Source organism: Bos indicus x Bos taurus, chromosome 11 (genome assembly GCF_003369695.1).
Source record: "Bos indicus x Bos taurus breed Angus x Brahman F1 hybrid chromosome 11, Bos_hybrid_MaternalHap_v2.0, whole genome shotgun sequence".
Lineage (NCBI taxonomy): Eukaryota > Metazoa > Chordata > Mammalia > Artiodactyla > Bovidae > Bos > Bos indicus x Bos taurus.
In genome coordinates this window covers 85,583,697-85,608,335 of record NC_040086.1, presented here as the reverse complement: position 1 = coordinate 85,608,335, position 24,639 = coordinate 85,583,697, and the positions used below count along the sequence as shown (strand labels likewise).

The 24,639-nt window shown below is 37.9% G+C and overlaps 1 protein-coding gene across 7 annotated transcripts in view; it reads right to left on the bottom strand.

The window, feature by feature from the left end:
- ROCK2 (Rho associated coiled-coil containing protein kinase 2) overlaps positions 1–24,371 on the bottom strand; it is a 129,570-nt gene extending 105,199 nt beyond the window's left edge. For 3 of the 7 annotated variants that reach the window (XM_027556066.1, XM_027556068.1, XM_027556067.1), the window contains exon 1: positions 23,776–24,370. In XM_027556066.1, coding sequence (XP_027411867.1) covers positions 23,776–23,916 — 141 coding nt within the window. In that variant the 5' untranslated portion in view covers positions 23,917–24,370. Of the gene's footprint in view, positions 1–23,775 lie in introns of all 7 variants that reach the window. The other 4 variants (XM_027556064.1, XM_027556065.1, XM_027556070.1 and 1 more) reach the window with 2 other exon arrangements.
- Positions 24,372–24,639: the final 268 nt, after the last annotated feature.

The following is a 24,639-nucleotide window of genomic DNA, read 5'->3' as shown; positions in this document are numbered from 1 at the left end:
GAAAGGGAAGTCGCTCAGTCGTGTCTGACTCCCAGCGACCCCATGGACTACAGCCCACCAGGCTCCTCCATCCATGGGATTCTCCAGGCAAGAGTACTGGAGTGGGGTGGCAGTGTATACATAATGGAGTATCATTCAGCCTTGAAAAGGAAGGAAATTCTAACATATGCTAAAGTATGAACAAACCTTGAGAATATAATGCTAAGTGCAATTCAGTTCAGTTCAGTCACTCAGTCGTGTCCGACTCTTTGTGACCCCATGAATCGCAGCATGCAAGGCCTCCCTGTCCATCACCAACTCCCGGAGTTCACTCAGACTCACGTCCATACAGTCAGTGATGCCATCCGGCCATTTCATCCTCTGTCATCCCCTTCTCCTCCTGCCCCCAATCCCTCCCAGCATCAGTCTTTTCCAATGAGTCAACTCTTCGCATGAGGTGGACAAAGTACTGGAGTTTCAGCTTTACCATCATTCCTTCCAAAGAAAGCCCAGGGCTGATCTCCTTCAAAATGGACTGGTTGGATCTCCTTGCAGTCCAAGGGACTCTCAAGAGTCTTCTCCAATACCACAGTTCAAAAGCATGAATTCTTCGGCACTCAGCCTTCTTCACAGTCCAATTAACCAGTCACAAAAAATACAATTCTACTTATATCAGGTACCCAGAATAGTCAAATTTATAGAGACAGAAAGTAGAAGGGTGGTTGCCAGAGGCTAAGGGGAAGACATAGGGAATTGTTTTTTAAAGACTATGGAGTTTCAGTTTTGCAAGATGAAAAAAGTTATGGATCTTGGTTGCAAATCAATGTGAATGTGCTTAACACTACTGAACTGTGTATTTAGAAATGGTCAAAATGTTAAGATTGTATGCTATCCATTTTTTTTTACCACAATAATAAATAAACAAACCTGGTATTCATTGAAGGCTGACATGTCTTTCACTATTTGCTTTTGATTCCTTCATTTAAACTTACAACTTTATACAGGAAGTAGTAGTATTATCTCCCATTTTACTGAGAGGAAACTAAGTTTAAAAGTAACTCATAAGGCAATACAGCAAAGACAAGAAATAGACCCAAATAGGACTCCAGAGCCTGACTCCCTAAATACTATATTATACTGCCTTTGTTAAATGCCTATCACATTTATGAAGGAAGTGTTTTCAAAAGAAACATTCATAATAAACATACAGGGGAAAGCTCCTGGCTAAAAGAGTTTATGTGCTTTGACAACAAAGCATGATACTTATAAATTTAAGATTATATACACAATGGAACACTTCCATGTTTATATTCCAAACAATATTAAATATTTCACTACACGTTGGCTGTTACGCAACAATGCCTCTAAAATACATATCATCAATATTTTTAGTTGTTTACATAAAAGGCCACTCGTTTTGGTGGTCCTATAAATTTTTACACACACATACACAAAGGTATGACTAGGTCTTTTTCTCTACACCCTCTCCAGCATTTATTCTTTGTAGACTTTTTGATGATAGCCATTCTGACCAGTGTGAGGTAATATCTCATTGTAGTTTGATTTGCATTTCTCTAATAATGAGAGATGTTGAGAATCTTTCCATGTGTTTGTCAGCCATCTGTATGTCTTCTTTGGAGAAATGTCTGTTTAGGTCTTTTTCCCACTTTTTGATTGGGTTGTTTGTTTTTCTGGTATTGACCTCTATGAGCTGCTTGGACATTTTGGAAATTAATCCTTTGTCAGTCGTTTCATTTGCTATTATTTTCTCCCATTCTGAGGGTTGTCTTTTCACCCTGCTTATAGTTTCCTTTGCTGTGCAAAAGCTTTTAAGTTTAATCAGGTCCCACTTGTTTACTTATGCTTTTTATTTCCATTACTCTAGGAGGTGGGTCCTAGAGGATCTTGCTTTACGTCATCGAGTGTTCTGCCTATGTTTTAAGAGTTTTATAGTTTCTGGTCTTACATTTAGGTCTTTAATGCATTTTGAGTTTACCTTTGTGTATGGTGTTAGGAAGTGTTCCAATTTCATTCTTTTACATGTAGCTGTCCAGTTTCCCCAGCACCATTTATTGAAGAGGCTGTCTTTGCCCCATTGAATGTTCTTGCCTCCTCTGCCAAAAATAAGGTACCCATAGGAGCATGGGTTTATTTCTGGGCTTTCTACCTTGTTCCATTGGTCTATATTTCTGTTTTTGTCCCAGTACCATACTGTCTTGATGACTGCAGCTTTGTAGTATAATCTGAAGTCAGGAAGGTTGATTCTTCCAGCTCAATCCTTCTTTCTCAAGACTGTTTTGGCTGTTTGGGGTCTTTTCTGTTTCCATCAGATCAGATCAGTCGCTCAGTTGTGTCCGACTCTTTGCGATCCCATGAATCGCAGCACACCAGGCCTCCCTGTCCATCACCAACTCCCGGAGTTCACTCAGACTCACGTCCATGGAGTCAGTGATGCCATCCAGCCATCTCATCCTCTGTCGTCCTCTTCTCCTCCTGCCCCCAATCCCTCCCAGCATCAGTCTTTTCCAACGAGTCAACTCTTCGCATGAGGTGGCCAAAGTACTGGAGTTTCAGCTTTAGCATCATTCCTTCCAAAGAAAGCCCAGGGCTGATCTCCTTCAGAATGGACTAGTTGGATCTCCATGCAGTCCAAGGGACTCTCAAGAGTCTTCTCCAACACCACAGTTCAAAAGCATCAATTTTTCGGCGCTCATATGAATTGTGAAATTTTTTGTTCTAGTTCTGTGAAAAATGCCATTGGTAATTTGATAGGGATTGCACTGAATTTGTAGACTGCATTTGGTCATACAGTCATTTTCAGAGTATTGATTCTTTCTACCCAGGAACATGGAATATCTCTCCATCTGTTTATGTTGCGAAGACAACATTTTTAAAGAACATGTCATTTTGATGCTCCTGAAAAAATGAAACAGAATGCTAACAAATTAAAAAAGCACTTCAGAACAGTGCTTGGCACACAGGAAAAACATGTCTTGCTAATATTATTATTACTGTTATTACTGTTCATTATAATTAACATTATCATTATTATTGCTGACAATAATCTTAATGATACATGATTTTTAAAAGCCTCTATTCAATATGCTAAGTTTCAAGTTTTTATCATCAAGAACTCACTTATCTATTTTCTATAGTCTAAAGGAAATTTATGTCAGCATTTATATTATCACTTTCCATGAACAGTGTTTTATATATACTTCTCATGATAGAAATGCTCATAAGAAGTATGAGTTCACATTAGCAACCTCCACCAGGAAAACTTCTCTAAGGAAATTCTCTTTTGAGTTCTATAAATCAACTGTACATTATAATTAACACAACTAGGTCACTTTCTGAAAAATATCGCTGTAAATACAAACTTGTCCTCTCCATTTAGAATCAGAGTTCAAACCAAATTAATGCAGAAGTGTTTCCACATGCAGCATATCAGTAATATTTCCAGAGTCAGCATTTTTTCCTACACAAGTTCAGTTCAGTTGCTCAGTCGTGTCCGACTCTTTGCGACCCCATGAATCGCAGCACACCAGGCCTCCCTGTCCATCACCAACTCCCGGAGTTCACTCAGACTCACGTCCATACAGTCAGTGATGCCATCCAGCCATCTCATCCTCTGTCGTCCTCTTCTCCTCCTGCCCCCAATCCCTCCCAGCATCAGTCTTTTCCAATGAGTCAACTCTTCACATGAGGTGGACAAAGTACTGGAGTTTCAGCTTTACCATCATTCCTTCCAAAGAAAGCCCAGGGCTGATCTCCTTCAGAATGGACTGGTTGGATCTCCTTGCAGTCCAAGGGACTCCCAAGAGTCTTCTCCAACACCACAGTTCAAAAGCATCAATTCTTCGGCGCTCAGCCTTCTTCACAGTCCAACTCTCACGTCCATACATGACCACAGGAAAAACCATAGCCTTGACTAGATGGACCTTTGTTGGCAAAGTAATGTCTCTGCTTTTGAATATGCTATCTAGGTTGGTCATAACTTTCCTTCCTATGCAAAGGGATCTGCATATTTAAAAAAAAAAAAAAAAACTTGGAGACAGGAAGGAAGCCATTTCAAATGAAATGGTAGATCTAGGAGGAAGAGAAGTAAAATCTAGGAGGAAGAGAAGTAAGTGAAAAGAAGGCTGAAGAAGTCAGCAGAAATCAGATCATAACAGTCATGTAAGAACTAATGAGCATTTTGAACTTTTCCCAAGTAATTAATCTGGGATAACATGATTAGACTTTCATCTTATAATACATAGTTGGCTGGAGAGTAGAAAAAGAAGGCTTTGAAACATGGGAGGAAAGAACACCAAGGGAGAAAATACCATAACAATCTAGAAAAACCATGACCACTTGCAATAAGAAAGTAGCAAGGATGAGAGAGACATGATTGCTTTGTAGGAGATAACACTGACAGGATCTGGTGACTGACTGGATGTCAGACTAAGGATGCAGTCACCCAAATTTCTGGCTTGATCGAAGCTAGGAGAGAGGAAACAGTCATTGATTCATGATTAGGGAAAATGAAGATATGAGAGCAAGAGAGAAGAATACAGCTGCAGACATGTTGATCTTGAAGAGTCTATGGTATCCAAGTGGAGCTGCCTAGTAACTGAGTGGAAGTGTGAGCCTGAAGCCCAGAGACAAGTTTCATGTGGAAAAATGAAAGTCATCAACATACAAATGATAAAGAAAGTCCTAAAACTGATACAAGCTTAAAAAGAAAAGAATACATTAAAAGAGGGAAAGGGTTCTCATTGAGAGAGGGAGAAGAGACAGCAAAGGAGTTTGAGATGAAAGAGTTAGGAGATACTCTGAATAACTGTCACAGAAGCCAAGAAAAGACAGTATTCAAGAAATGTTAAGCACATTGGAAAAGACTCTAATGCTGGGAAAGATTGAAGGCAGGAGAAGGGGATGACAGAGGATGAGATGGTTGGATGGCATCACCAACTCGTTGGGCATGAGTTTGAGCAAGCTCCGAGAGTTGGTGATAGACAGGGAAGCCTGGCGTGCTGCAGTCCATAGGGTCACAAAAGTCGGAGAGACTGAGCAACTGAACTGAACTGAGGTGAGACAGTAGAAGTTTAGCAAGATAAGAAAGAATCAGAATTAAGAGAAAGAAAAAAAAAAAGATTCAAAGACAAAATAGAGTTAATCAGCAGGAAGGAGAGAAAGAGATTCAAAGCACTCTGGAGAATCAAGCTGAGACATAATCATGGACATCTCATCCACTGAAATAGAAGGAAAAGAAAGAACAAATGATACAGAAGAGATAAACTAATGAGTCAAGTAACAGGAAATTTAAGGGATCTCCTTTTGATGGCTTCTGTTTTTTCACCAAGTAGGAAGACCATCAGTGGAGAATACTTTGTTTCTTAAGTTTAAAGAAAGAAAATAAAAATGCTTAAAATAGCCTGTATAGGGAATGAACAAATTGCTCTGCAGACCTGACAACTCCTGCAGGGACTCCTGCAGAGACTATGAAGCCCTAGTACACTCACCAGGGCAGTCCGTGATTTTTCTCCATGAGTACTCAACAAGCAACTTTTGTGTAAGCCACAGAGACAAAATGACCCAAAATTTAGGTTTTACCAGATGCATATGATAGTAATTGAACAAAGCAAAGAAACTGAAAATTCTAGCTAGCATTTTGAAGTGATGGACAATGGATTTCTGCTTGCTTACATAGGAAGCATTTGACAGAGAAGGGTGTCAAGGAAATGCAGATCACAAAAGCAACAAAGAGTAAAAAGGGTAAGGGATTAGTGGTTGGAGCAGGATGTTTAATGACCTCAAAGGTGATGCTAATTTCCAGTAATGGTGGGATAGCTTCATGAAAGAAAAGCAAAAGTGTTAGTCTCTCAGCTTTGTGACCCCATGGGACTGTGGCCCACCAGACTCCTCTGTCTATGGAAATCTCCAGGCAAGAATACTGGAGTGGGTTGCCATTTCCTTCTCTTAAGGGGTCTTCCCAACCCAGGGATTGGACCCAGGTATTCTGCTTTGCAGGAAGATTCTTTACCATCTGAGCTGCCAGGGAAGCCAGGATCCTGGGTGCTCTGCTCACATAACACTGGAATGGTGGCACAACCTTACAAGAAATGAAAAGAATATAAGCCAGAAGTCTTCAACAAGCAAGAAAAGACACATTACCCCAAATATGTAAGACTCAACAACAGGAATTTTACCAGAAAGGGTTTTATAGGCACAGCAGCATAACGAAGGAAACCCCTCCTACCCTTTCCTACATGAAGGTCACGTAGAGAGGCAAAGAAGGTACAAGTTCCAGAAAACAGGGATTTCCCTCCAGAGAAAGACAAGTGTTATTTAAGCAAATTAAAAAGTAACAGGGAAGAATCGGAAGATGCAAATGATTATGTTAACATTAGAAGAAGAGTAAGAAAGTTTTTAAAAGGCAACAATGAAATGAGATTTGGTGGAGTCACTTCACAAGAAGATAGCTAAGCGGACAGGCTTCAAGAATGCTCTGGAAGAAAAGACATCAAACCTCTCAGGAGTCTGCCAGTGCCTGGAACAACTGCAATTTTTAATAGTAAAGTCTGTTTCTAGAGTATGTGAAGACTTAAGACTTCTCTAAAAAGAGCCAAATGAAATTTGGATGAATTGTATTGGCTTAAGGCTACAGGCTAAGACTATCAGGCAAAAGCCTCATTAACTCGGCCTGTTAACTGAGAAAAGCACACAGTCTATCTCAGATTTTAGAAATCAACATTTGTCCTTGACTACAGATAAGCCCCAGCTTGGAGCTTTGCTATGTTTCACAATACCCAGTAGAATGTGATAAAGAAATAAAAACACCTCATTACTAAATAAGGCACCCCTCCTTTATACTTGATTCCTCATTTGTAAAATGAAGGGGTTGAACTAGAACCACTACCATTAAGTTAAGCACCAACCCTCTCTCTCCCCCGCAAGAGGAGGCAGCAAACCTCATATATAAACTACCAGTTGGGAGTCAGACTAACCATTTGATAAAGCCTCCGAAACACATGCTAAGTACTATAGGCTCTGTGCTAGATATTAAGGAAAGACATAAAAATGAATACTATATAACTATATAAGGTGATGAATGTTAACTAAACTTACTCTGGTAATCTGTTTGCAATGTATGTAAGTCAAGACATTATGTGGCACACCTGAAACTTATACGGTGCTGCAGGTTGATCACATGTCAATAAAAATGAAAAGAAAAAATGAAATTATCTTTAAAGCACTTATGCCCTCATTACCATCAAAACTAGGGCTTCCCAGGTGGCTCAGCAGTAAAGAATCCACCTGCCAACCCAGGAGACAGTCAGGAAGCTTCCCTGGAAGAGGAAATGGCAATCTACTCCAGCATTCTTGCCTGGGAAATCCCATGGACAGAGAAGCCTGACAGGCTTTAGTCATGGAGTTGCCAAGAGTCGGACACAACTGAAGCCAACTTAGTACAGCACAAGTAAGGAATGAGAGAAATAAAAATAAATTTAAGATGAAAAAAAATGCAAGGTAGATCTTAAAGGAGAATTAAAACCCAGGAGTGATTAACAACAGATATTGCGGGAAGATTCCCTGGAGGAAGACATGGCTACCCACTCCAGTATTCTTCTCTGGAGAATTCCATGGACAGAGGAGCCTGGCGGGCTACAGTCCATGGGGTCACAAAGAATTGGACACCACAGAGCAACTAACACTTTCATTCTTTTCTCTCATTAGTAATCAAATAGTGAAATACATATTTTAAAAAGAGTGATAATGGCTTTTTTCACCTACAAGATTGACAAATAACATAAAAGGCTGACAATACTCAGCCTACCAAAGACATGGGAGTATGTGTATTCTCATCGCTATTGGAAGGATTCAATTTGCTAGGCAATAAAGATTATTTTGGAATTTTGAACTGCACACACTTAACAATTCCAGTTTTAGAAATCTACAAAAATATTCACACACATGCACAAAAATATTTACAATGATGTCCACTGCAGCATTTTTTATAATGGAAGAAAGCCACCTAAATGTCTATCAATATTGGAATAGTAAAATAAATTATATCAAATGCAGATAATGGAATACTCTACACCTTTTGAAAAGAACTACCTGACTGGACAACCTCCAAAACAAATGAAAAGAAAGCAAATACAGAAAACAGACACAGGATAGCTGCATTTTGGTTTTTAAAAAATAGTAAATATTTGTATATTTTTAATGTAAGGGGGGGAAATGAAATATCAATATGATGATACATGCACAGAAAAAGGGAAAGTAACACACTGATGTGTTATAAAGTGGTTGTCAAAAAGACAGGGCTAAGAAAAAAACTTATATTTACTTCTATCATTTTTAATTTTTTACACAGACATGTATTACTTTTGAAGTTAAAAAATTAAGTTTGTTTTTTTTGTAAACTGACACAAGCAGAGAAGGAGAGCACTCATTCCAGGTAGAAAAAAAAGCTAGGAGTATAAAAGAACATGACTTATTCAGTTACTGTTGAAAGGATGACTGTCTGGTCCTGCTCACTCTCTTCCTTTTCACATCCCTGCAGATAAGCCTCTATCCCCTGAAGCCCACCATCCGTGAGCCATAAACCTCAAGACCTTGCCTGCCTATTATGGAGACAGACAGATAAGCACCTGAGCACAGAGACCAACCACAAAATAAAAAAGTCTATGCTGAAGACTTCTAAGAAAAACACTGAAATTTTTAAAAATTTAAAAAGATAAAATCCACTTTCTAATTCATAAATGCCACAACAGAGAAAATGTATAATTTATCACTGTAACAGTGGCTACCAACAGAACTCTCCCCATATTCATTTCAATTTTGCCTGGATACCAATTCCATTTTGCTAGCCTGTAGAAATACAAATTCCAATTTCATGAGGTTGTTAAATGGTTGACAATGGACTTATGTAATAAGACCCAGCTCTGTTACCAGATCCTAAATCCCAAAATCAGCTTTGAAATTACATGAGCCAAGAAAATCAGTTACTGATTACAGTGGCCATCAACACAGAATGAGCATATCCTCTTACACTACTGGTGTATATTTTTCTACATGATAAATTAATAATTACCCTGGTATGCCTAAAGACCAAAATCTGTATCAGAGGTAACACGGCAGAACATCGGCAATCTGCAACTTCACACCTGTTCCTAAACTTAACTTCTGTTAAGAAATGCAGGCCAAAAGTTGCTAAATTCAAGCCATAGTTAAGAACTGTTGGTACAACCCAAATGCTCCTATATACCTTATATAAAGTATAATTAACATTTTTGCAAGTGAATAATGCAATGGTTTAAAAATTCTGTCATGACTCTTCCTTACATACTTATGTCAGGATTTCTGAAATTTTACATAAGAACACCAGACTCTGTTTTGATGTTCAATATCATACCTACTGAAAAAGAATAAACGTTAGGAAAAGTGACAATTGCAGTGCAATAAAGTAATCAAAAAAATGAATATAAGCAAATATTCACCCAAGGAAACTAATTATCTTCAGTAAATTAGAAAATCAAAATGCTTTTCATTCATAGACTTAATACTTCAGAGAGTTGAGTATGTGTAAATTAATGTGTTACCTTTGTGGGAAAAGCTGGCTAACTAACATCAAGAGACTGATTCTGTATGTACATACATACCCTTTTGAAGACAGAGACATATACAAACAGGCAGTTTTACACATAGTTCTTCAACTGCCTGTAAAGAAGCTAAAGTTCTGTACAGTTTACACAACACTAGCACATATAGTTTCTCACTGGATTTAATCTTCACATCTCCTTGAGGCAGATGGATGGAGACACAAATTTTATCACTCATGGACAGAAAGATAATTAACAAAACACCTAATTTATTAACATCAGTCTTCTGACTCTAAATCCAGTGTTCTTTCCATTACAGTACTCTGCTTCTCTTCTAAAAATACACATGAAAATAATCAAGCCGTTTCATTTTTTTCCATCTTTACCACCTTAGACCAGAAAAATTTCTTAAGGAAAAAGTTCATCTGTATTTTCATATTATGAACACAGGTTAAACAGGTTTCATTTTATTTTAGCGGAATTTTACTTACATAAAATAATTTGAAATAAGCAAGTCACTGTTTACATTTTTAAAATTTTTATTTCACAAATTAAACTTGAACCAAACTGAAAAATCTTGTTTATAAGTGAGAAGAAGTAAAGTAAAACACTATGCCAGGGACTTACATTCTCCATATCATCCTGAAAGACAAAACTTCCTTCTCCTAAAATTTAAAATCCCCTCTCTACAATTCCCCCCTCCTATTACTTCCCTCTGAAGGAAATTTCATAAGCCAATTTTAGCTAATTTTTTACTAGTTTCTTATTTATTCTAAATTTGGTTTTATTTGTATCATCCGTTGTTTTCCTATTATGGAAATGTCTTAAATGTGGAAAACAAACCTGTTTTCAGCAATGTCTTCAAAATTCGTAATTTTACAGCTTCCTCTTTTATACAAAATATATGCTTGCAGCAGAAGTTGTTTTTCAGAACTACCAGCAACCTCTAGTTCAGTTTCTAATTATTTTATATCTTGCTTTAGTGACATTTTTTCACTAGCCTGAATACAACATTAACAAAACACATTCATCCGCTAATTTTAAATTTTGCAATCATGAATTATACATTCCATTTAAGCTACAGTCAGAAATAACAACCTAGAAATTTTTTGGCGTAAATATGGAATAAAGAATCATGAAGTCTCAAATTGCATTTTGTCAAGTACTTAGACGGAGAAGGCAATGGCACCCCACTCCAGTACTCTTGCCTGGAAAATCCCATGGATGGAGAAGTCTGGTGGGCTGCAGTCCATGGGGTCGCTAAGAGTCGGACACGACTTAGCGACTTCCCTTTCCCTTTTCACTTTCACGCATTGGAGAAGGAAATGGCAACCCACTCCAGTGTTCTTGCCTGCAGAGTCCCAGGGATGGCAGAGCCTGGTGGGCTGCCGTCTGGGGTCTCACAGAATCGGACACGACTGAAGCGACTTAGCAGCAGCAGCAGCAAGTACTTAGAAATGCTAGGAAGCAATACAATACTGAGGTGTTATGGAATAGGGATTCTAATCACTAGTTGTAAAATGTTTCTAAATCCAAAAAACACTTCCAATGAAAGGTTACTAAATCATATGTAACAAACTTCCAATGATAACTGCAGAAGTACTGATATATTTAGGCAGTGAAAGAAGAGTCACCCAATTCCAGATTTGTTTCAGGTTTATAGTTATCTTTTTATTCAGTAATCATTTGGAAAGAATGGATACATCTTAAAAGATAAACTGCTACAAAATTTAAGGCTGTAAAGATACTTATGTATCACCCTAGACTCATAAATAATAATTAATTGTACCTTTGGCCACAATGATGCAGTTTTTTTAGCCACAAGATAAAATCTACAAAAGTGAGTTGCCAAGGATTTCAAATATGAAAAAAAGATTTCAAAAATCATAACTGCTATACCTCTAATAGCTTTACTATTATCACAAGGATTAACACATGCAAATTTTAATTTGAAACAGGTATACACCCCTTAACCACCAAAATTAAAATGGCGTAAGAGCAGGAAATCTGATATACAAATATTTAAGTGAATGAAAAGTATGGCCACCTTATCCACTGTCTGTGAATCATGTGGATTTCTCTAGTTTTAAATGAAGTGAAGAGAAATAATTGCAAATAAAGTATATTTTTAAAAATCTAAATAGTAACATGTTAATGACTATTAATGTAACCAATAACTTTGAAGGCTGCTTTGAAAGCAAAATTTCAAAAGTTTAACATAAAGGCTTGAATATTTTACAATTTTTTTTGCTTCCTTGTAAACAAAGTTTTTGAATGATTTTACTATTTTTTCAACATAGATACAATCACAGACATATGCCATTCTGCTTCAGGTGCCATTCTCTGAAGGACCATACATTTCTAGTGAAATTTTTCTTCCTAAATTAAATCAAGGAATAAAAAGACTGTTCCTATTTTCCCATCATCATTTGTTAAAATGTAAAACATCAGAATTATGTATTTCTAGGACAATAAGTCTCTGGAAACTATATTTCCCACTGAAGGGTAAGATGTAATGATAACATTTCCACATTGAAATTTGTATTGTGTATATTTTACCACAATCTTTTTTTTTTTTTTTTTTTTTATCATTTCTATCTGGTGTATCTTATCTGACTCTCCTTTCAGAAAACCTCAGCAAATTAAATTTTCTTCTAAAATGAGAAAAAGAAAAACATTGGTCTGATTCCTATGGAGCTCTAAAAAAAAATACACTTAAAATGCAATGACTCGTATTTCAGAAAACGTGGCATCTCTCCATGTGCCAGAATTTTCCACATATACAATTCTGTGTGCCAGAGATCTCAACCATTGGTTTTTGCTTTTTCCCAATCATTATAAAAAGCAACACTACAATGTTTCTCAAACTTTGACCAGCAGATTACCTGCATTAGAATCAACTGATATGTTTGTTTTAATGCAAATTCCGGGCCTCACTACAGGTTATCTACATCAGAAGATCTGACACCATTTCCACCAAGCACCTTCACTGTACTTCTGACTTTCATCAGTAATTCTGACTTTCTGGCTTCACTGAAACCTCTCTGAGTCACAGATCTAAAAGAAGAAACAAAATTCTCCTTTTCTGAGATACATTTTGGACCCAGTGGCCCCTCTGCCAATCTTTGAATATTGCACCTCTCAGCTCACTTTCCTGTATTTAAAAACCAGATGTGGAACTTTTAAATCTCCTGATCCGAAGGTCACATCACATACCAATTATATTAGAATGGGTGGAGGTGGAATCTGGACATCAATATTCGTAAAATTCTCTAGTAGAGTCCCATGTGTAACAAGGTTTGGAAACCACTGCCTTAGCTGTTGGCTTTAACAGACACAGATTATTAAAATCTTAACTAAATACACTATGCTAGTATTAAATTAAGTTTTTAAATTGCCAGATATATGTATATATTTTCATTTTTATTTTAATCCAGTAAGGAATTTTTTTCAATGCATTGGATTAAAGCTTAAGAGTATCATTTTGAGAGAATGTAAAACAACAACAAAAAAATTGTTTCACACTGAATGCAACTAATATAGGATCATACCACGCATTTAAAATTCAGAGAAAAATCTGTTATTTCATTTGCATACTAATTTCAGTGATTATATTTTGGGAAATCATGGAAAAGCCAATACAAAAATTCAAAATGTGTGCTTTAGATATTTAAAAGCACTCCAAATACTCTGTTAACTCCAAGCAAATTTTCCTAAATTTAGAACAGATGGAATATTGTCATTAACGTTAAACACTATATTTTGCATTATCTTTTTCCAATTTCTGACTTGGTATCTCACTTCCCTGAAAGAAAATCATAATTTTGATATATTTCCCTCTATTCTTTACTAATTCCCATAGATGATGGTTATATTATACAACCTGTTACCATCACTTGATGAAATCTAATGGCTCATAAAGAAAAAAATTTTTAAATCTTGACTCTTTTAACAAAGGCAAACTAATCAACCATAACACACCATTTTTATCTATTCAATTTCAACCTGCACTTTACCCACTATGTAACACAATAAAGTGCCACACACTGTAACTCTATAATAAGTTATCCCCAAAAAGTGAAGCATTTTTCAAAATCATACTGTTTAGACATTCAATACTTTAAATATTTTTACAGGGTTTCAACATGCAAAAACACATTTCACTACACTTTACAGGCCTCAAAGTTCATGACAATCGTGCTAATGCACTTTTCTTTTAGAAAAATAAACTAAACCAAAATTTTTTAAATTCATCTTTAATATATTAAAGCATCTTAAAGATTAAAAGAATAATTTCCTAAAATTTCCCTTCACTGCTCAGAAAAGTCCTATGTGCAGTTATCCTTGATACAAAAAAAAAAAAAAACCCCACAATCATCTAAACTAAAGCTAAAAGGAAAACTTTAATTTCAATAAGCATATTTTTATGACTTCTAAAGGAATTATACTGAAAAGCAAGGTAAAACAGCAGGGTCATATCCTGATACAGAATGCACAAATAAGGCAGTTACTATTATATCTAAAAGAACACTATTTTGATTAAGTTCCAAAACTCTGCACATAATGTAATCCCCAAAATGAATACCCAATGCCACTTAAAAACAGGAAAAGGCAACATTTGTATCTGTTGTTAAATTCAGATGAGTACTCAAAGTAAAAAACAAAGGTAAGCATAATAGACAGTGTTTTAAACATCAATAGTTATCCTTCCCTCATAGGAACCAAGTTACTAAACTGATACTAAGAATTGTTTCCTAATCTTTATGTAAAACAGAAATGTATAAAGATGAACGTTGGGTCCAACAAGAGAGAAATATGCTTATAAGCTTACTTCAAGATGCTCAAAATAATCAAAAAAGAAAAGATGAGCACAGAGCAGAAAGGAGAACCATTTAAAAGCCATATGTTATGTCAGAAGTACTTCAGCTTTAGCTTAGAAATGACCCAACTAGGAGAGACTCTACTGCCATCACAGGGCCTACACAGTTCAACAAGGCTCATTCATTACTTGGAAGAAAAAGGATAATAACAAGGTTTCATTGTTGTTGTTGTTGTTGTTTTAAAGAAAAGAAAGTGAAAGTTTAGTCACTCAGTCCTGTCTGACTCTTTGCGACCCCATGGATTGTAGACTACCAGGTTCCTCCATCCATGGGATTTTCCAGGCAGGAGTACTGGAGTGAGTTGCCATTTCCTTCTCCAGAGGATCTTGACGACACAAGGATCAAACCTGGGTCTCTCACATTGTAGGCAGACACTTTACTGCCTGCAAGCCTTGTATTAAATAGGCCTTTCAGGTGGAGACACAGTAGGATAGTTTCACCTACAAAGGGCTCTGATCTGTATTTATCTGCATTCTATTTTTCAACACTAGAATTCATGTATGGTGAACAAAGTTAAATTTCATTTACTATACCATTCTCACGATACATTAGTAAAATATCAAAAGAACAAGCAAAATTAGCAAGCACATGAAATACAGTTCAGCCATCATTTGTCATTAGTAAAACGCACTACAGCTGCTATAAACACAAACTCCACACCAAGTGTTCTCTGAGGATGCAGAGAAACTGGGACCCTTATATATTGCTGGTGGGAAGTAAAATCGTGCAGCCAATTCGGAAAACATTTTGTTCACTCCTTAGAAGTTAAGCATAAGCTTACCACATGACCCAGCAATCCTACTTCTTGAAATCTAGTCAAGAGAAATAAAAACATTAAGATGAATTCCTAAGTAAAATGTGGTATATGGAATATTACTCAACAATTTAAAAGAACAAGATATTGATAAATGCTACAACATAAATGAAGCTCAACAACATTATGCTAGGTGAAAGAAGGCCTTCCCTTGTGGCTCAGCTGGTAAAGACTCCGGCTGCAATGCGGGAGACCTGAGTTTGATCCCTGGGTTGGGAAGATCCCCTGGAGAAGGGAAAGGCTACCCACTCCAGTATTCTGGCCTGGAGAATTCCATGGACTGTATAGTCCATGGGGTCTCAAAGAGTCAGACATGACCGAGTGACTTTCAACACCACCAGGTGAAAGAATCCAGAACAAAGTCTCCATACTGTGTAACTCTGTCTGTATGGAATTTCTGGAAAAGAAAACTTCATAGAAACACAACAGAATCAGTGGTTGGCTGGGGCTAGTCATCAGAATGCTTGATACTATCTGAAAGTTTTTCAAAATAGTCATTCAAAGTGACTTGTAATAACACTCTTAAATCCTGATCAAAATCTCTCATGCCCTTTGGCTTTGTTTTTAATTCTGCTACCAAATGTGGCCTTACTGTTAATAACAGCCAATATGTCACTTTAAGGAATTTCATCCTGTGAACACATCACTAGCATTTTATCTGTCCTAACTCATGAAAGGCTGTTTCAAACACAGGCATCACCTAGGTACATAAGAAGAAACTGGATATGTTTAACCAGAAGAAAAGTTAAAGAGTAGGAGAGCATGATGAAGGCCGTTCAGCCCTCAGAAGCTGTTTTTATCTTACCTAAAACACTGAATAAAATCACCTTAAATACTCTCCAAGACAAACTGCCTAAGCACAATTCCGAAAATATTCAAATCACAATTCACTTCTCCTGCCTGACTTTCAACTAATTCTACCACCCAAACACAACCCCTCTGCATATATACGTGTTCACTTATCTTCCTTCCTATAGATAGATAAGAAATAAGTGACAAGAACATATATTAATATCAAAACTTTTACTTGGGGAATACTTTAACATCTCTTCAAGCAGGGATCTATTTCTATAGGTTATCACTTCCATTACTTAAATAAGCATTATTTGTTATTCAACAAATATTACAAGACACAGCAAGAGGAAGAAAAAAAATGACCCATATCCTAAAACAGCTTGTATTCTATCCATCAAATAAAGCCAAAAACTAAGAAGTACATATGACAATACTTAGTCATTCCTCATCACAAACATCCAAGTAATTAAGGTAATGGCAAACAAGATCTGCTCCATTTCTATCTAAAGTATTAGCTGGTTCCGCTACTCATTTCCCTGGCTTAAAAAATAACCCCAACAATGAAGTGTTAAAATTTAGTTCCAAGTCTATCATCTTTTGAAAATCTCTATCAACTGCTTTATAACTTAAAAAAAATCTGAAACTCTTTTAGAGAATAAAGGAAATTAGATGTTGAGTACTAAGTGATCAGTTTATAACCAAAAAAACAAAACAAAACAAAACACCTACAGAGCACTCTAGATGGCAGACCTAAACAACCCATACCTTAGCAGAATGAAACAATAAACCATATAAACATTCTTGGACTTAGTTAGAAACACTCCCCAAAAGTTTACCAATAATGAACCAAAAATGAATCTCAATACTTCCTTTTTTGTCTATGTCTGTCTGCCTCTCTCTCTCTCTCTCTCTCTCTCTCACACACACTCACACACACACACACACACACACACACACAGAACTGCTAACTATCACGATCCAAATACTTTCTAAAAAGATAAGTGAGGGTCATCTGGGACACTCAAATGCAGAACTCACAAATATATCTCTATAATTTAATCATACTTCACAGGGGAAAAAAAGGTACAAATGATACAGATGAGAGGAAAGGAGAATGACTCCAATCAAGGATAAAAGTGACAGTTTTAGTAGAGTCCCAAATGCCACCATAATTTCATATCAATTAAAATATCAACCTCTATAAAATAAGCTAAGCTACCAACAGAAAATGTTTTGTGTTTTTTCCCCAAAAGCTATATTATAATATGCTGCTCCGAGTCTCCATAGTCTTCTCATCAGTAACCCTTATCACTAACAGCTCATATTTTTGGAATGTAAGCACAGGATAGAATTTTAAATATGGTTGTAGAGATGTAATTTCCATGAAGAAACTCAAGAAGCTCAAATGAAGACCAAATTCATAATCATTACTCTTTCTTTTCTCCCAAGCACCACTCTCCAAATAAAGTTATATGACAATACAAAGATATAACAGAGGTTCCCAATTAATATTTTGTGAACTATTTGTTCACAAATAGTTAGACAAATAGTAGTTAGACAAACCTCCTGATAAAATTTTTGTACCCCTACTTCATATTTTCTATCAGAATTCCAAATGAAGTGACATTAAAAATAAAACCATTAGAGTACTAAAAGAAAATTCATGTCTATATCATAATCTTGATAATGGAGAATGTCCTAAGCCAGAAAACACTCTACAGTGAGAAGACTAATAAATGTGATTACATAAAAGCTTCTTATTATTCATTAAGTATTTAAAAAAATGACAAAGCATAGGTACAGTGTAATTTTACTTCTTTTACATTTAATTTTTTCGGACAGGTATTTATACCAAAATGTGCTCTCTATGTGAGGAAACTATGTAGAAGTGTCACTTGCATTTATACCTTTCTTTAGTCTCTAAATTTTCTACAATAAGAACATATTATTTTTATAATTTAAAAAGTAACAAATCTTACTTCACTTCAAAAAATAAAATCCATGCTTCCCTGTCTCAACCATTGCTGTCTGCTCATTTCCTTCAAGTAAAATGATACAAATTAAAAATTAAAGAATTTTGAATAGAGCATGGGTTAAAGAATAGAACCACGACTAACGACTTGATGTAGTTACTAAGTTGATAAAAAAAAAAAAAAAAAAGCACCTATCAGTAAACTGATTTTCAACAAAGGTGCCAAGCAAGGCAATCCAATGAGAAAAGAAAAACATTTTTTTACAAACTGCTGCTGGTGACTATACTGTCCAGTAACAAAACTGTACAGATGACCTGAAAGTTGCTGAGAGTAAATCTTAAATACTCTCAAGATGACAACACCAACACAGTAATTATGTGAGGTAAAGGATGTTTTAGCTAACTTTACTGTGGTAAACATTAGGTAGTATTGTGTATCACGTGTACACCTTATACATATACAACGTTACATATCAATAATATCTCAATAAAGCTGTGGAAAAAATGTTGCTGAATAAGCTAAGTAACTGGATTTGGGGAATATGAGGAAAAACATTCACATTGCACACTAAAACTGGCTTAACATATTATTCTAGACCTAAAAGTAAAACAATAAAGCTTCTAAAAGAAAGTAAAGGAAAATTTCTTGAAACATGGGAATAGACAATAGTCTTTCAAGCAGAAAAAGCAATAACAATTTAAAAAAATGTGATTAACCACCTTGCCATATATTTGACAAAAAAACTGATACATAAGATATATAAACAGCTTGTGTAACTCAAAAATAAAGAATATTAATTTTTCAAATGGATGAAAGATTTGAACAAATGCTTCACAGAAGATATACAAATGTCCAGTTATGTGCATAAAAAAGTACATCATTAGTCATCAGAAAAATGCAAACGAAACTCACAATCAGATACCACTACCCACCCACAGAATGGCTAACCTTTAAGCTTCAGTGTTGGGAAGGAACTGGAACTCTCCCAGGTCGCTGTGTGAATGTAAAATGGTATGACCACTTTAGGAAAAGATCTGACAGTTAGTTATATTAAAAAAAAAAAAAAAAAGAAAAACCTAAAGATACACTTACCCTATGACCTAGTAATGCCACTGCTAGGTATTTAACTCAAGAGAAATGAAAATGTGTTCTCACAAACTTACTGCTAGATTGCTTACAGTAAGCTTTATTAAAAGCTGAAGTATATTATACAAAATAGTCAAAAACTGAAAACAACCCAGGCATCCATCAACAGAAGATGCCTAACAAATTGTGCATTATACATACAATAGAATGTTAGTTAGCAATAAAAAAAGGAACAAACTGCTGATACACAAAATAACATGGATGAATCTCAAAATCTATCCTGAACTAAAGAAGCCAGATATAAGAATACACACGATGGATTCCATTTATACAAAGTTCTAGAAAAGGCAAAAGTAATCTTTAGCACCATTCTGCATGCTATATTCTCTTAGTATGCTTAGAATACTTCAGAATTTGAAATTGCAAAAGAGAACTATCTGATCAGGACTCAACCAAAACAACGGACAACAACTTAGGCTTCAAGATAATTATCCACTATTTCTTTACAGCTTTTTAAGGTGTGTGTTAAGTCAGTACTTTCTTACTTAGTCTGTGCTGGCCTTACCTTGGAGCAAGATGTTTCCAAATTCAGAATATTTGGATTTTAAAATAGTAATAAAGTATATATACTTTATTACTATGTATACTATATATATAAAGTATATACTCTATATACTAAAGTATATATGTATACCATGTAATATAAAGTATATACTAAAGTATATACTTTATATACTTTATTACTATGTATACTATGTACAGTATAGTCCCCAAAACTCTGGGGAGTCTGGGGTAGCATCCTGAAATCTAACGCTATTATTTCTCTAGTGCTCAGTAGCTCAGTCGTGTCCGACTCTTTGTGATCTCATGGATTGTAGCCCACCAGGCTCCTCTGTCCATGGGATTCACCAGGCAAGATTACTGGAGTGCATTGCCATTTCCTCCTCCAGGGGCTCTTGCCAACCCAAGGATTGAGTCCCTGCCTCGTGCATTGGCAGCCGGATTCTTTACCACTGAGCCACCTGGGAAACCCCAATGTTTCTCCAGAGGAAGCTATTATTATTTACACCAAGAGAAATAAACCGCCTAAAATACTGTAACATCAGATCAGGACAGATGTTACATCAAATAAGCTTTAGCAAAAACCACTGTGATAAAAAAATATTTTCACATAGTTTACAGGTTTAATAAAAATGAATCAAATGAAGTGTTTTGTATTCTAAGTTACTGTAAATCCTAAGTTTTTAATCACCTTTTCCCATCAACACAAGCCTAATGGAACACTTTACTCAAGCCTGAATCCCAGGGGTTACAATAATCATTTACTCTTTAAAATAATAAATCAAAGCACAAACGCACAAACCGTTAGAAAGACATCTCTCCAGCACAACACTAAAGGACAATTCTTTTTACCGTAATATTTGGGTAAGCAGTATGGGAAGCTTAGTCTTGACAACAAAACATGGGTATATACTCAAAAGTTTCAAACAACGAAAAAGCATACTACTGAAGATCCTTCCCTCCGGTGGAGGGGGGGGGGGGGGGGCGCGGATACTACAGAAGCAAATTTATCTCAAAACTCTGTTTTTAAGTAATAGCTAGCAACTTACAATCTGCAGCCACAAAAGGGATATATGCTCTTCAGATTAATCTGAAGGATCCACATAAAGCCTCTTTAAAACGAGCCACAGCAGAGGAAAAGACACTTCGGTCTCTGTACTGACCGTCTTAAAATTCAGATATATCTATACTTGGTGACTGCTAGCACTTTTCTGATGGCAAATTCAAAACATAATGTTATTCATTCATTCATTCAAAATTTTATAGCAAGAAACAGCTGCCAATAGAACCATTTTCCTTTTCAAAGGAAATTAAAAGCACTTACCTAAAAATATGCTAAATGCACAGAGAAGTGAGCTAAATTTAATAAGCACTACTATGTACCAAGCACTGAACTAAGCACTTTTACATGTTATCTCATAGAATACTTTTTCCAACAAACAGTTTTAACCTCAAGGCCTAGCCTACAGTACCTATAATAGTAACTATTATAATAGTAACTTCTGGTATACTTCACCTCTTAGTTTTGTCACCTTAGGCAGTATAAAATTTTAAATGGTACTTTCTAAGCTCCAAAATAAGTAACTAAGATTTGTGGCTGTGTTTTTATCATATTACTTTAAATTGTCTCTGTTAAAGAAAAAATATTAATATTTTCTATAATAAAATCAAAAGAAATGCCATTTACAGTAAAACAATGATCAATTATGACAATGAAGGTTAAACAGTAAGGTTTTAAATCTTTAAAGTGACCCTCACCATCATTTTTGGAAATATGTTTTTATAACACTTTTAAAAAATTAACTCATGGAATTTCTGTTTGGAAGGAAGAAAAAGTCCTGGAGATGGACAGTGGTGATATTTGCACAAAAATGTGAATCTAACGCCACTGAAGTGTACATTTAAAATGGTTAAAACAGTAAATTATGTTATGGACAGGCTGTGTGCGTGATCAGGCACTCAATTGTGTTCGACTCTTTTCAACCCATGGACTGTAGTCCACCAAGTTCCTCCATCCATGGAATTTTCCAGGCACGCATACTGAAGTAGGTTGCCATTTCCTACTTCAGGGAATCTTCAAACCTATGTCTCCTGCATTACCACATTTTTAAAAATCAATTCATTCTACTATTTGATATAATTAAATATACAGGTTTAAAGCTAACACTGTAAATAACATGGTTTAAAAAAAAAAAATCTTCAGCTTGTCATTCTACAGGAGAAACACCAGCAACCTCAAAGAGTAAAGGACACTTTGGGGTCTGATAAGATTTACTGCAACCCAGAACCATAACAGTTAATCAGCTAAAAACAGCAAAGATGAAACCTGTCCAGTCAGCAGCATGTGATGTCCTACTAGCAGTATGTTACCTTAATAAAGGTGTAAAGTGTCTTGGCTGATCTAGGCACTCAATAAATGAATGGACCAGGCAGTTTACTGAGCATGTATAATGCTTCATTTTTTAAAAAGCAGCCTTCATTTTAATAATTTAGAAAACACTTAAATAATGTATGATCATAAATGGCTTAGGCTCAAGCTCATAATGACCCTAATAATTAACATCAGTAAAGCCTAAGAGATGAAAGTGCAAAAAATTTCTATCTGAGGTTGAATATGAACCTGATGAATACTTGAGATTTGCTGTACTATTTTTAACTGAACTTTCTGGCCTTAGGTCAGAGTTTTGCTAGCAAAATACCAAAGTGAAAATGCTGGGAGTGAAGCCCAGAGTCTCTGCTCTGGTCTAGGAAAAGCTATGCCCTTCATGCAACCAACCCTATCCCCAATCGAAGACTTTGAAACACTATCAGAGTGTCATGCTCCCATGAAAACATATGAACAACACACTGACATGAAAATCAGTAAAAGGAAATGTCAAACACGTCTGACACACTACATCACTACATTCTGTGCACTGTACAGAAAGACACTCTTTAGTCAGTTCCTGCACTTTGGCCAAACGGGACTGAGTCACTCCGCAAATGATTCCAGAAACCTCAAAGGATAACCAACAGCTTCTGAAGGAAAGTCAGTCAGTCACTGGAAAGGGAAGAGACAGTTTTTCTCATCATACAGTCAATAGATTTCTGTCAGGGAGTAGAACAGGCATTCTGGAAGGAAATACCTAAAGGATCCAAGGATCCCCTACCCGAATTCTAGTTGTCCAGAGCTAATTTAACATCCAGCACATCTTTTTCACTTTCTTCTCCTCCCCAGGGTAAAAACCTACACCCCCTACCTTTTCCCATAAATGCATCTCTATTGCATACTAATCAGAGTCTGTAAAATACAACCGTCTATCCTAACAAAAGCAAGAAATAAATAAGCATTCTACAGTGCATTTCTGATCAATCTTGTTCCTTTCTCAAACAAAGCCAACTATCAGACTTTACATGGCTATTAATTGGGATCTCCAAGGCCATCTCAGGAAAGAGAAACAATGAAAAGGAGAGACTGATTGTACACTACAATTCAAGTGAATTCTATAGCTCCTGGGCAATAATCGCGGAAATTAAATTTACAGAAATTGAAATGCACTGAATTGTAACGATTAATGTTCACAGACAACCGAAAACATGGAAACTTCAGGCTGTGTGTTACCAGATTTCAGACTGAACTCTTTGTCATGTACCCCAGGTAGGGACACCCCGTAGGGACAGCCACCGGGTTTCTCTCTTGCTCCGACCCGCGTCCCCAGGCAGCATGACGCTCTTTCAGATGGGCTAGCCTGGGGTCTGATGGACTGCAGATCTCCCCACTGGACCCCCGCTCCCAGACCCAAAGGGCAGGAGGGAAGAAAAAGAGGGGTGCTTCCTCCCTGCGCCCCAAGACCGGGGCAGCCACGGGTGACACCAGCTCCAGGAGGCAGAAGGGAAGAATCCAAGGTGGGTCTCTCTACTCCCGGAACTCGGTCGCAGAACTGTCTGGTCTCCCCGACCCGGGGCCCGGCTGCCGGGAAGCTGGGCAGGGTGGGGCGAGACCTCCCCCTCGCCGCCCGCCCCCACCGCTGGGTGGGCACAGAGGAGTGGGCAGTAGGGGCAATCTACGGTTCGAGCGGTCATCAGAGAGGGCTCCTGAGCCCGCGGCCACATACCAGCAAGCTCTCCACGTTGATGGGCGAACGAGGGTCTCGGATCAGCGCTTCCAGCTTCCTCTGGCGGCTCGCGCCCGCGCCGTCCCCCGACACGGCCTCGGGGGCGCCGGGCATCTTCCCCGTCGGCGGGGGCCGGCTCATGCCGCCGCCAGGCCCGCACTCGGCTCCCCGCGCTCCGGCCCGGCCGGCCTCGGGGCCTACCGCCGCCCTCGAACCACCGGCTCCGGCCGGGACTCCGCCCGGGCCCACCGCGCGCCTCGAGCTCAGCGCCCCGGGGCCTTGGGGCTGTTGGAGGCCCGCCCGGCCCCGGGAGCAGCGCGGAGCAGACGGCGTCCCCGCCCCTCAGTCAGATTCGCGCCGCCCGGTCCACTCCTCCGCCGCGAGCTCCCTCAGGACTCCGAGGGCGGGAGCGGGGAAGTGGCGCCGCCACCGCCGGGCCCCCCGGGGGCAGTCCCGCCCTCTGGGGGCTCCGGGAAGCTGAAGCCCGGATTCCAGACAACTACGGCCGCGGCCAGCCGGCTCCCATGACCGCTGGCGGCCGCCCGCGCCCCACACGCCCGCGCCCCTCACACACTCCCGCGCTGCGCCCGTCTCCGGCCGCGCGCAGCCGCTACCCACAAGCCCCTCGGGCCGCGGCTGGCGGCGCGCCCCCGCGCTCGCCCCGCCCCGCGCGCTCCCGGCCCCGCCCGCCGCGCGCCGCCGCCGCCCGCCGGCCTCCGCCTCCTCACGCCCGTTTCCTCGTGTTTTTTTTTTTTTTTTTTTTATCGTTTCCTCCTGTCTGCTTGGCTTCGCATTTCTCCTTTTTCAGCCTCCTTCCTTCTCTGTGTCCCCTTCCCCTTGTTGATTCTCACAGGGTAAACGGTC